At 34.6% G+C, this 12,434-nt stretch overlaps 1 protein-coding gene across 5 annotated transcripts; it reads left to right on the top strand.

The window, feature by feature from the left end:
- The first annotated feature begins 103 nt into the window (after positions 1-103).
- Positions 104-10,835, top strand: LOC149926792 (ubiquitin carboxyl-terminal hydrolase CYLD-like). 5 transcript variants are annotated; one of them, XM_090157628.1, is made up of 17 exons: positions 104-359; positions 570-1,095; positions 1,176-1,356; positions 5,309-5,529; positions 5,606-5,744; positions 6,051-6,128; positions 6,202-6,487; positions 6,553-6,908; positions 6,966-7,436; positions 7,503-7,767; positions 7,830-7,921; positions 8,380-8,446; positions 8,511-8,631; positions 8,690-8,798; positions 8,870-8,985; positions 9,063-9,279; positions 9,689-10,835. In XM_090157628.1, the coding sequence occupies exons 2-17, from the start codon at positions 634-636 to the stop codon at positions 9,877-9,879; spliced, it is 3,372 nt and encodes a 1,123-aa protein (XP_090013754.1). In that variant the 5' UTR covers positions 104-359; positions 570-633; the 3' UTR covers positions 9,880-10,835. The 5 variants fall into 5 exon arrangements, with proteins under 5 accessions (XP_090013754.1, XP_090013755.1, XP_090013757.1 ...); XM_090157629.1 differs by lacking the exon at positions 6,051-6,128; XM_090157631.1 differs by lacking the exons at positions 104-359; positions 570-1,095; positions 1,176-1,356 and adding an exon at positions 2,323-2,730.
- The last annotated feature ends 1,599 nt before the right edge of the window (positions 10,836-12,434 follow it).

Genomic DNA, 12,434 nt, shown 5'->3' with positions numbered 1-12,434 from the left:
GAACTGGCCCTCTTGACACAACTGTCGCTTTTGGCTTTACTTGATTTAAAGGCGTCGTCGCTGTTTTATCGAAATTATATGCCTCACTTGGCTTCTTTTCAAGCATTGGAGAGATTCAAGTGACTGTTTTGGACAAGCTGCCAAATATTTACCTTCTTGATTACGCCTTTAAATTTTATTTTTATATATGTTAGTATCAAAAAATGGGCCTAACACTGGACCGGTTCATCTCCATTTTTGGTGTCAGGAAGGCAAATAAATTACGCGTCAGAACCCAGTAAAATTTATCGCAAATGAAAAAATTAAAAAATACTTAAAATAATTTTAATTCTAACATGGAAATCTACTTCAAATTATCTGTAAGTTGAGTATGATTAATGTAAAGGTTCTGAAATGAAATTGCTAAGCCTTGGTTTTTTTCTGAATGTCACAGCTTTCTTATGATTTCGTGACCCCTGAAAAACTATTTGATTATTTATCAAAAAATAGCTAAATTGGCTTTAGATTTAATAGCTATTTAATTTCTTGTTGTTACTCGTTACGGTATTATATATTTATTCTTTTCACAGATGAAATTACATTCTGACGAGATAAAATTTTATTAGGTCAAGACATTTTAAAGACTAATCAAACATGGGAAAGAAATTTGTGCTTCAAGCTGATTACTTTGCGAAGAGGATTGTAGACCATGTGATTGAAGGAAAACCCTTGACATTGAGAACAAATGCGTTCAACAAAGAAGTGCAGTTGGTTAAAGGCTCTATGCTCGAGGAGATCAGTTCGGAGAAACACGCTCCTGGTGTGTTGAATCTCAAGTGCTTAGACAATGACTCTGTGAAAGTGATATGTCCGGACTCGTTGCTCCACGAAGTTTCGCTTTTTCAAGCAGAAATTCTGATATCAGTCAGTCCAGTACAAGACCGTCTTTTAGTATTAGAAGATCGCTCTTGGATCCGAGAAGCAGCTATGATAATGGTTGGCTCAAACGTATACGTCGATGTTGGTGATAATAAACCTAATGCATTAGGACTTGTGAAATATTGTGGTCCAGTAACTCAGATTGGCAAAGGGATCATGTTTGGAGTTGAATTAACGGTAATTTCTTATTTTCAAAGAAGCTAAATATGTATTCGCTAAAGGAAAATAGTTTTTATTTCTGTTTATGGAAATTGCAGGAGAAATCTGAGTATGGCAACAGTGATGGTACTTTGAAGGGTCATCACTACTTTTCAACGAGAACTAGTAACGGGGGGCTATTTCTAGCAATCAACAAACTACGTTTACTTCAAGAGAGGAAGTCTTTCAACCCTTGCAGCATAACAGTGAGAGCTGGCAGCTACTTTGAAAATAAAATTGGTGAGTCATACTTTTTTCATTCCATTCCAATCTGGGTGTATAGATACTCGAGTAATTGATTTTGGGTGATGGGGGCATAAGTTACAGAAAATAAGAAACCAAATACCATTGGCAAATAATAATTTTCATAACTAATCAATGTAAACCTTAAATTTGTAATTGCGTAAAATTATATATTTATTGGTTTAAAATGTTGACGTGCCACAAATTTCTACATAATTTGTTTTTATGGATATTATATCCTTAAATGAGCAAGAGCGTCAGTTTTTTAAAGTAATGAGTCAATGAGGAAAAAAAGTAATTGCGAGGGCCTCTCGCGATTTCTGATTCCCAAATCCAGTTTAGAATCCACCCTTGGCCTACTTTCAATCCTCCTCCTCCGCCATACGTCAATGTTCAGTTCAAACTAAATAATGCTGTTCGTAAATTTACATATTGAGCTATAGATATTTTTTTAAACCAAATAATAATTTATTTTGTTTGTTTCAAAATACCCTTGAAATGAGAACAATATAGTCATTTCCTTATTCCATGTATGTCTGAAACTTTTTGGTTACGCTCTATAAAGTAATCATGTATAGTTTGTCCTTCCATTGTTTGGTCACTTTTATATGGAATTATAAAGCCTCATGAAGAATTAATTGATTTTATAAATATTTATTTTTATATCAAAATTCCGAATCCGATAACGTCTCAATTTTATCGCTAACGCTAAACAAGTCGTCGCGTCGAGTTACGCGTAATGACCCATCCCCCTTCTTAGTTTGGCGTTTGTTTTGATAAACTTTTCAATATTACGTCAGTTTCGCCTAAACTGTGACGCAAATCTCGAAAAGTCGGCCCACTAGACTTCATCTGGCTGTTTTTAAAAATGGTCCTTGACTAAAGCGGGAAAAAAAGCGGCGTTTCCCCATCTCTGCCTTTTTTCGGGTTTTTCTTGGCTGCACTTTTATTTAGAAGCGAACTTTAGAAGTGAACGGAGAATAGAAAGGCTTTATTATCAGGGAGTGCGCGTACAACCCAAAAGAAATTTTGAACCCACTACGTAAGAAAGACGGGAATGCAAAAGTAGCGCCTCTCTTTGCAGTGTTGTTTTTTGCCCTTCTGCAAATGTCATTCGGCTATTTCGCTTGAAATATATTTCAGGGTGCGCGGACCTAAACGCGGGAAATAAAATAGCTTTATTGAACTGTTTCGCGATAATATTTTCCCTTTCGGAGCTTCGCGTCTATTTCGTTGATTTGGTTTTTACGCGATATGCTTTTATTCGTTTCTTCATTGTGGTGATGCTATAATGCAATTTTTGGAAGAAAATCTTTTTCTGGATGATTGAGATTAGTGGCGTCTTCATGCCTAGACTTTTCCCCAAGTCCTGTGAGTCTTTCAGTTTTTATTTTATGAAATTGAAAAGAATCGGTTTTTTCAAACGTGTTTAATGAACGGTATCTAGGAATTTCTATTTTGAAGGTTTAGGGTCATTGAGGCGGAATTAAAACATTTATTTTAGTTTTAAAACTTAAAACATTGTTCCATTTTTGTTTACAACGACTCTACGATCTTTTTTTCAAGTATTCATTATTTTATCTTATAAATAATATTTTACAATATATAAAACGTAAACCCCTTTTAAGGCTCTTTCGAAATTTTACTAATACTATTGCATTGCAACAAAATAGGGTTGCCAATTGGCGAAACCCGTTTCCCGCGAACCAAAGTCGAAAAACCCTCGGAATAGGCACTTCAATAATAAAACATCTTCAAGGAAATTGCCAAGAAGTAATATTTCCGATAGCTAGGAGATCTCTGCAAGTCACTGTTTACATAGTGCTTGCTAAAATAATGGAAACTTTACACCTGTTAATAGAACATCATGTTTTTGCCAAGCCTTTATATGTCAAAAAGCTACCTGGTTAAAAGGAAACACTCGTTGCATACCGTACGAGTGAAAAGTTTCCATTATTTCAACAAGCACAATATAAACAATAACATGCAGGTCCAGCCTATCGGAAATATTACTTCTTGGCAATTTCCTTGAAGTCGTTTTATTGAAGCGTCTATTTAGAGCAGGCCCGCGATATTTTAGATATCAGCTATTTCTTCTAGGAAGTTCGGAGAACTACTAATGGTTTTGAAATATTGTTAGTATGGAATTAATATACCGTAGCAAAAACTTTAAAAACTCGCAGCTGGAAATTTTTTCCCCGTAATTAAATTACAAAACCGCGGAGTTGGCAACGAGTATTTGCGTTAGGCGGCATTTACATGGTTTATCTTTTCCCATATTTTAACTATACAAAAACTTATCTTTACCGATAAGATTAGGCCTTGATCCAAAAGTTTCGGTTTTTTTTCCCAACGAAGTTAATGCTGTAAAGGTTTCCATTAAACTGGTTTCGCTTAATCTTATTTATTTGTTTTTTTTCTTCTGAAGTGGACCTTTTCTGTCATATCAGACTATTTTTTGCCCCAGAAAATACGTGAAACCTTGACTTCTATTACGTTACGGGGGTAGGTTTACTTTTTCAGGGCTGGATTCGCTGGAAATAAAACTTGTTGGTTAATTTAGTGGTTTCAAAGACTAGGAAATAATGAATGTAAGCCGTAATTTTTGGATTAGATGGGTTTTTTCCAACATTATCTTACGCAAGCCGGATTTCGGCATTAGTTTGTTTTGTTGAAATCTTTCGACGTAACTTGTTGACTTATTCATTTTACGTGGGATGACGATCACTCGCTCTGTATTTATTATTCATATAAAATTGATTTTGGTACATAGTCCTGTTTCTACTCTTTAAAAGTACCATTGTAAATATTAATTAGGAATTGGTACTCTTTTACCATATTTTGTTTTAATTTTTCATCTTTCATTTGAGTTTTTTATTAGAATTAGGTGTGTATGTATTATTCAAATAGTTTGATAAGCTTAGTTTAAAGTACACTTACTGTAGCTGTAATCTAAACTAAAATGAGTGGGGCGTTTGTCTCGTAGTATCGATATATTACCTAGTTTTTTAAAAAGATAGAGTACTTGCATGTTAGAGTTTCTATAAATTAAAACAATATTGATTTTGTTTTGCCCCACATGCGTGTGCTAGAAAAAATCGGGACGAAACATTGACATGTCTTATATCGGTATGGCTGGAATTGTATTCCTTTTTTATTTTAACATGAGATTTTGGGAAAGAGGCCAAGAGAGTCTGAATTAGACACTTGCACGTGCTACTTTTATGGGTGGGAGAGAGACAGCGAAGCAAGCTGGAGTATAAAATACTTCTACGTTTATTTTGCTTAAAATTATTTCCCAATATAAGTTGTCCTTTATTTTACCAGCTTGGGTTAAAAAGAGATTGAAACTGTTACTAGCCTAATAAGCTCTTTTTGGCTTCGGTTTATTTTTGGAACTTAAGTCCGATAGCTTGAGGAGTTAAGTCTAATGAATTTTGGCTCTACGAACCTTTCAAATTCTCGGATAATAGGTTATCTTTTCGAATAAGGACCTTTATGGTAGAGGTAATGGGTCAATGCTCTGTATTTTTTATACATGAAGTACAGAACCTTTATAATAAAACTTCTTCCTAGATTTTTTTTTGGTGAAGAGGTATGGTTCATGACATTTTTTCTTTCACATAATGTAAATATCATTAAGGTCGGGTGTGAGGTTTAATGGCACACGCATGCCACTACTACTGTAATTTTAAAATATTTTCTTTGGTGAGTAATTCTGTGGTTCAAGAATGTGTTTAATTTAAAATTTCGTTGAAGCGTGACTTAATTATACTAGTAATTTTTTATATTTATATATTGATATCGAGAGAGTATGAAACTAAATAAGTTTTTATCTAGAGGGAAATATTTGTTATTAGTTTCAGTTTATATTCTTATTTAGTCAAATAGCTCTGATTATTATAAATATAAAATTTATTAATTTTCTTAAAATATTTTGATATTACAGGTTTGAGTGCGTCTGAAAGCCCAGTTTCAACACCCGTTCAAAGTTCAAAACTTCAGCCTATACCATTTGAGAAAGTATGCGCTGAAGGATATTCCCCTCCACCTCTGCGTCTGAATGATAAAGTGGTATGGATCAGTGATATTGGACCCGAATATGGTGTTGTTAAATGGCTGGGAAAACTGCCCGATGTTGGTACAGATTGGATGGTTGGTTTAGAATTTGTAAGTAGTAATTGGCTTATTTCAGCGCTCGTAATAATTACTATTGACATCATTGGGTTATTTAATCCCAATTAAGGTAAACCCAGTTGGTAGCGGTACAGGAAAGTATAACGATTACCAGTTGTTTGAAGCCAAACAAAATCACGCCTCTTTAGTTCCTATTATTGGTTTGATGAAAGCTGAAGATTTTTTAGGAGACAAGCAAACTTCTAACGGTACTTTTTAATCTTTTCTCTAGAATCAACATATTGCATGTGCATGAAAGATCGGTGGTTTTTCGGAATTGAGAACTGTAACCTTATCTTCTTTTTCTTATCTCTGAGCAAGCTATCCCTGTTTACCAATCTACCAGTATGACTCCAATAAGCTGTAGTACCTGTACTGATTTGGTTTATTTCAGATAAGAGAGATTTAACAAATTCAGTTAGTCATAGCTTTTTGAAAAATAATTTTTAGTTTATCTGTAGAAGAAGCGATGATCGATTTATTTAAGTTTGTAAATTATTTCTATGATTCATTAGGACCCGCATCTAGTACGCCTCCTAGACCTAATAGAAAAAAGAAGAGTAAGGACTATACAGATACTATTAGTCATACTGGTAAATATTATTGAAAATATGGATTTGGGTAGAAAAAATTATTTGTTAGTAATTTTAGTATTTCGTTGGGTAGGGAAGTCATCTGTCCAACTTTCTCAAACATTTTCGAGTCTTCCACGAGATTTACAAAAGAAAAGCGAATATTGCTCGAATAATTCTCAGTCAACTGTAGCGCTTAGCAGCAACAACGTTTCTCCTCACAGCACGATGCAGAGGAGGATTCCACCAGCCACCACAGTTAAAATTGGAAGTCATAACCGGTCCCATTCAGCCTCCTTAACTGGGTCTGGTTTTGAGTCATCCACCATTACCCCGCTGTATTCGACTGTAGATAAGCAAAGCAAAGTTGCGTCGCAGTGGTAAGTGATAAAATCATTTAGTAATTTGAGTTTTAATAGTAATTACCTATCATTCGTATTTGCAGGGAGAAATTGCCCAACTACAGCGTGACTGATGGTAATCACTACTCAAATAAAAGTGGGTCTCGGTCTCCTTCGCAGGTCGAGCGAGCTAGACCCGATGATATGATGTTAAATGGGTCAAAATCAGGTGGAAATAGCCCCGCAATGCATAGGCTTAATTTAGCATTGTCTGATTTGGATTCAGTGAGCAAAACTACTAGAATAGATGTGGTAGCGGACAGTGGATTACCCAGCTTGGTCTCCACGAACAATTCTCAATCATTTTATCACGTTACTCACGACGACTGCCTACCAAGAGTCACTAGTTCATCTAATCATAGTCCAACTGTGAACCCCTACGAGATAACCAACCGAAAAAGTAATAGATATTATATTTCCCTCTTCGTAAGTTATTTACTATCCTTTTTTAATTTAGGTAATTCACTCAAACTCGGAACTACGAGATCGGATGATTCTTTGAGTATTCATAAAAATTCGATGACTTTATCCCACCAAACGCCCGGACTTACCATACCTAGCAAAAAAGGCCATTCTGTATCCAATGGCACCCAAATAAGCCACATCAGTAGTAATAACATGAACAATAACTCCAGTCAAATCATCACTAACTCAACGGACTTGGAAGTGGGATCTGTGGTTGAAGTCATAGTGAATGGAGACCCTTGTTACGGAGTTATCAGGTGGATTGGTGTTATCCCGGAAGATCAAAACAGTAACAAATTGGTGGCTGGTATTGAAATGGAAGAGGAAAACCCCGGGAGTACTGACGGAACCTTTCACGGAAGACGATACTTTCATTGCCAACCTCGGAAAGCCTTCTTTGTTCGTCTAAGCCAGTGTAGGAAAGATGGCAGGTTTCTCGAATCTGAAAAAAGAAAAAGTGCAGGTTGGTGTACTTTGTAGGAGGTTTTTTTCTTTCGTATATTAATGATTTACTGTTTTTTTTTGGTAGTATTTGGAAGTATTGATTGTCCCTCAGTCAGCGGCGACATCCCACCTATTTGTAATCCTGAAAAAATGAGGCAACTTTGCGGGAAAAATCGTGGAATTCAGGGCCATCATAATTCCTGCTATCTCGACGCCACTCTTTTTGCCATGTTCTCTTGTACCGGTGTTTTTGACTCATTACTACACAGGCCATCTAGATTCGATGATATTCCGGAATATGGAGAAGTACAGAAGGTGTTGAAAGAGGAAATTGTAAATCCATTAAGAGCGTAAGGAATATTTTATTACTTTTTAAATAAGTTAATATTCTTAACGATTAAATTTTTTTTAGAAATATGTATGTAAGGGCAGATAGAGTCATGAAATTAAGAACTTTGCTTGACAGATTAAGTTCTGTGAGTGGGCTGATGTCTGAAGAGAAAGGTAAATACTAACGTTGGCTAGTCGTAATTTAACTGATTCTTATATTGATTTTGAAGTTTAACCAATACTGATTTTTACTGATATGGCAAATCAGTACTAATACGAATATTTTTCTTATCAATTTCTTGATTTTCCTCTAAATATGCCTTGCGGATTTTCTATCATAAAAGCACAATCTATTTTCCCCCATTTTTTTAAGTCAGGTTTTACATCATAACATAAAATTGAAATCTGTAATTTAGATGACAATTGTTAGATAACATTTTCAGTAAATTATACTGGTTTCATATTGGTTTGTTTTCATTACTAGTCAATACAAGTATATATTAGATTCTTATTTTAGTTAAACCATAAATATCACACTGACAAAAGTATGACAATTGTCCATACATTTTTTACTTACCCACGTGTCATACTTTTAGAAATTGTTACTTATGTTAAAATATTTTTAATTTAAGATCCTGAAGAATTTCTCAATTCTTTGCTTAATCAAATTTTGAAAGCTGATCCTTTCCTAAAACTCAGGTAATACTACATTATACTTAAACATTGGGATATAAACTCTTAATTGTTATTTTAAATTTTCTAGCTCCTGTCAAGAAGCATATTTCTACCAATTGTTTGTAGAAAAGGATGAGAAACTAACCTTGCCCACTGTCCAACAATTATTTGACCAGTCTTTCTTAGCTTCTGATATTAAACTAAGAGAGGTAAGTTTGATACTATTCTTGTTTAATTACTTATATTAATACATTTGAATAATTTTAGATTCCCAATTGCCTCCTTGTACAAATGCCTCGTTTTGGGAAACAGTTCAAAATGTATCCGAGAATAATTCCTAGCCTTTATTTAGATATTACTGACGTTATCGAAGATTGTAAATATAAATTTAATATTCTAGTTATACGAATCTTGACGTTGTAACTAAACTAAATTATTATTAACTAGCACCGAGACAGTGCAGCGTTTGCGGTCAAGTTGCGGAATTTGAGTGCAAAGAATGTTTCGGTCAATTGGGTACTGGTTTGGACAGCACCGCTTTTTGTCATCTCTGTATGGATAAAGTAAGAATATTTAATAATATAAAAGTTAGTGTTTAGTTTAATCAAAGCTAATATTTTATTAATTCAAAATTAAAAAGAGTCATAGTCACAAAAAGCGATCGAAACACAAGTGTACGGCTCTTACAGTTCCTTCTGAATTTCGTATGTTGAAAGACATGGTGACGATCCCACGTGTTTATATGGAACTCTTTGCAATTTTGTGCATTGAAACAAGTCATTACGTATCCTTTGTCAAATGTGGAAGTGGTCCAGATGCTCCTTGGTGCTTTTTTGATAGCATGGCTGATAGGAAAGGTATGGCCAACTTTTAAATTATACAGGTTTGCCACAGTATCTGGAATTCCTGGAAAAGTCGGGGAATTTGAATATGGGTATAAAAGTCAGGGAATTTTTAAATATAGTCTAAATATCAGGGAAAGTAAGAATTTTAAATATTAGTCTTAAAGTCGGGGAATTTCAAAAATTAAGTCTAAAAATCAGCGAAATGTTAGGGGATTTTAAAAATTAGTCTAAATGTCAGGGAATTTAATTTTGGCAAATAGGAAACTTTTACTAAAATATTTTAACAGAAATACAAAATTTTCACACAAAATAAGTCAGGGAAAACCTGTAAAAGTCAGGGAATTTGATTGTGAAAAAACTGTGGCAAGCCTGTTATAATAAAATATTTCATTTTTATAAATTGGGTGTGTCTAAAAACTAGGCGAACAAAATGGGTACAATATTCCCGAAGTAGTTCCATTTCAAGATTTAAGGTGGTGGCTGTCGGATGAAGGGACAGAATTTCTTATGAGTACGAAAGATGATAAAGTTCTACCAGAAATTGCCAGGAGACTTCTATGTGACGCCTACATGTGTTTGTATCAAAGCCCCGATGTTCTGATGTATCGATGAGAAGAATGTAAAAGCTGCATTTAACTTTATTTTTCGTATATGAAAAATATCAGAGATAACTAAAGTTGTTAGACAACTATTGACGAAATTGTATTATGGTTTTAAAGTTTTTACTCTGTTTTACGAACAAACAGTTTTAGGAATTTTTCTTTTTAATATTTAGTTTCTCACTTGTATTAATTAAAGTGTTGCCTCTATTGATTTTATTATAACTTTCCCTCTTCTAAATACCAACCATGAATTTGGAGTTATTTTAATGCAAACTATATTTGTTTTTCTCATTTAAATTATCAGGATTGAATTCTGCCTTTTGTGTACTTAATTGTTAAAATATAAGGAATATCGAGTTAGTGCAAAGTACTTTCTCATTCCGAAATTCAAGAGTAGCTCGACTGTTTTTCATTAAGTTTGAAAGAGAAATTAACTATCGTAAGTTTTGGAAAATAACTAAATTGGTAATAAGAAAGTTGTTAACTATGCCATTGACCCAAAGTTAGATTCTAACTAAACTATATTGGTAGGCGTTTCTAGATTATATATAAAATTGTTAATATAGATCAAAGTTAATATTAAAACTTGCGAGATAAAATTAATTTCTAGAGTTAAGCAGAAATATATATATAATAAATATAGTGGAAAATTTAACTAGTATTTCTCATCATTATTTATTTTTCATCGTATTATCATTTTGAATGTTCAGTCTTTAAAACAAAACTTATACAATTACTTTATTTAAAATTATTTCAACATATTTTAGCGAATGGTTTAGATTAGCGTTGTTTCGAACTAGACTCGAAAGATATCACTTAAGAAATTTTATGTTGTTTAGATAAAATTCGTTTTGACAATGGTTATTTAATGTGTGAAGCTGCTTTACCAAACACAAAGTGAGCTTTTTAAATTGTAAGGGCTGTGCCCTGTTGAAGAGAGGATATTAAATATTAATTCATAGTTAACTTATATGTTTATTTAATATTTAAATTTTTAAGCCTTGCTTAGCTTTAAAATCTATGCATGAATAATTTTAAATTATCATTTCTATATTAATTAGTAGAAATCCCCTGTAAAAATTTGCCGTCAAAACGTTTTTAAGCAATGTTGCTCAATTTCCGAACCGAAAATTTGAAAGGAAATATGCGAGGGGTCGGACATTTGCCTGTTTTGTGTATGGGATTTCGGATTTTCTAAAAATCCAGGATTTTTTATTGTAGATTTGTCATACAAAGTCTATGGGAGCAAAATTCTTGGATTTTGGATTTGTGGATTTTTTCCCAAAATTTGTACGGGATTTTTTCCAAATGTCCGACCCCTCGGAAATATGACTGTATTCTGAATGATTTTGAGTATCTGTTTGTACTTTTTACACACAATTGACGGATTTCAAAATTACGTTTTTGGGCGTGACAGTACCTTTACGTTGTGAGGTACAGCAGGCATATTTACCTGCATTTATACGCTAACATGGTGGCGTATTTTCACGCGCAAAATGAATTTGGAAATATACTAGTTTCAGGCGCAGTGTAGCCGATGGCGGCGCCGCCGCCGTATTCTACATAAATCACCAAGAATTAGGCTCAGCAGTGCCAGGGATATCTCAATCAAAAGAATATATCCTGCACTCGGTAGTCTGTTATGAATTTTGTAGATAGGGCGCCACAAGTTGGTCATTTGCCAAGTTTAGTGATAAAAACTGACATCTATCGTGGAAAATTAGCAACTTTTTAAAATTTTCTGCTTTGGGAGTCTGGAAAACGTGGGAATGTTTATTGGTTTTTAATGGATTATTAATTAGAAAAACTTTCTCATATTGAATTTGTTTCCACTTTTAAAATATGTTCGCAGTTATTTTGCGACTAAAATCATTTACTGCCTGAGAAATTCAAAATTCCAAAGCTTAGAACAATATTTGCTCTGGCTGTCATGGGATGGCGCTAAGGTTTGAGTCACCTTATGGCGTTTTCCATTGGAGTCCTCTGAGCGCTCCTAAATATAAAACGTGTTCCATTGGGACAAAAAGGGCAACTCCAAAAAGGAGGCACGTCTTCCATTGGCACTGTTGCCCCCTCGCGGATTGATCCGAGCTGCCCCAACTCGAGGGACGGGGCAACCAAAAAAGAGCAATTTTTAAGCAAAGTGACTCCGAGAAAAATTCGTATTCCATTGGGAGGGCTGGAAGTCTAGTCCTCCGAGCACCTAGCGGAGTTCTCCGTGGTAGAGCGATGACGTAGAAGGCAAATCCGGATCATGCTCGGAGCAGTCCCAATGGAAAACGCCATTAGAGAGATCGGGGTCTTCGGGGAGCCGCATTGGGGGAATACAATTTTCTATTCCAGGATGCATAGTCTTCATCTTCCTAGATGCTACGTTATCCTATCTTGATTATTGTTATAGCGTTTTCAATTTGACTGCTCTCAAGCGCTCTAGATCGCTCTGATCAACATTTTATGTTCCATTTGCGTGCTCGGATCTGCTCCGATCAAGTTTCACGTGTTCCATTTCCCACTCTCGGGTGCTCCGAGATCAACCAAAACCGATCTGCCAATTTCGACAGATCA

Source organism: Leiobunum rupestre, chromosome 9 (assembly GCF_980474605.1).
Source record: "Leiobunum rupestre chromosome 9, qqLeiRupe1.1.hap1, whole genome shotgun sequence".
Classification (NCBI taxonomy): Eukaryota; Metazoa; Arthropoda; class Arachnida; order Opiliones; family Sclerosomatidae; genus Leiobunum; species Leiobunum rupestre.
The sequence above is the reverse complement of the archived record's forward strand: the minus strand, read 5'-3'. Positions and strand labels throughout refer to the sequence as shown.

What these genes read in the sequence shown, in the direction of transcription:
- LOC149926792 (XM_090157628.1), top strand. Translation starts at nt 634, where the DNA reads ATGGGAAAGAAATTTGTGCTTCAAGCTGATTACTTTGCGAAGAGGATT. An exon ending in CTGATATTAAACTAAGAGAG is followed by an intron (nt 8,632 to 8,689) that starts GTAAGTTTGATA and finishes GAATAATTTTAG; the next exon opens with ATTCCCAATTGCCTCCTTGT. An exon ending in TAGCATGGCTGATAGGAAAG is followed by an intron (nt 9,280 to 9,688) that starts GTATGGCCAACT and finishes TCTAAAAACTAG; the next exon opens with GCGAACAAAATGGGTACAAT.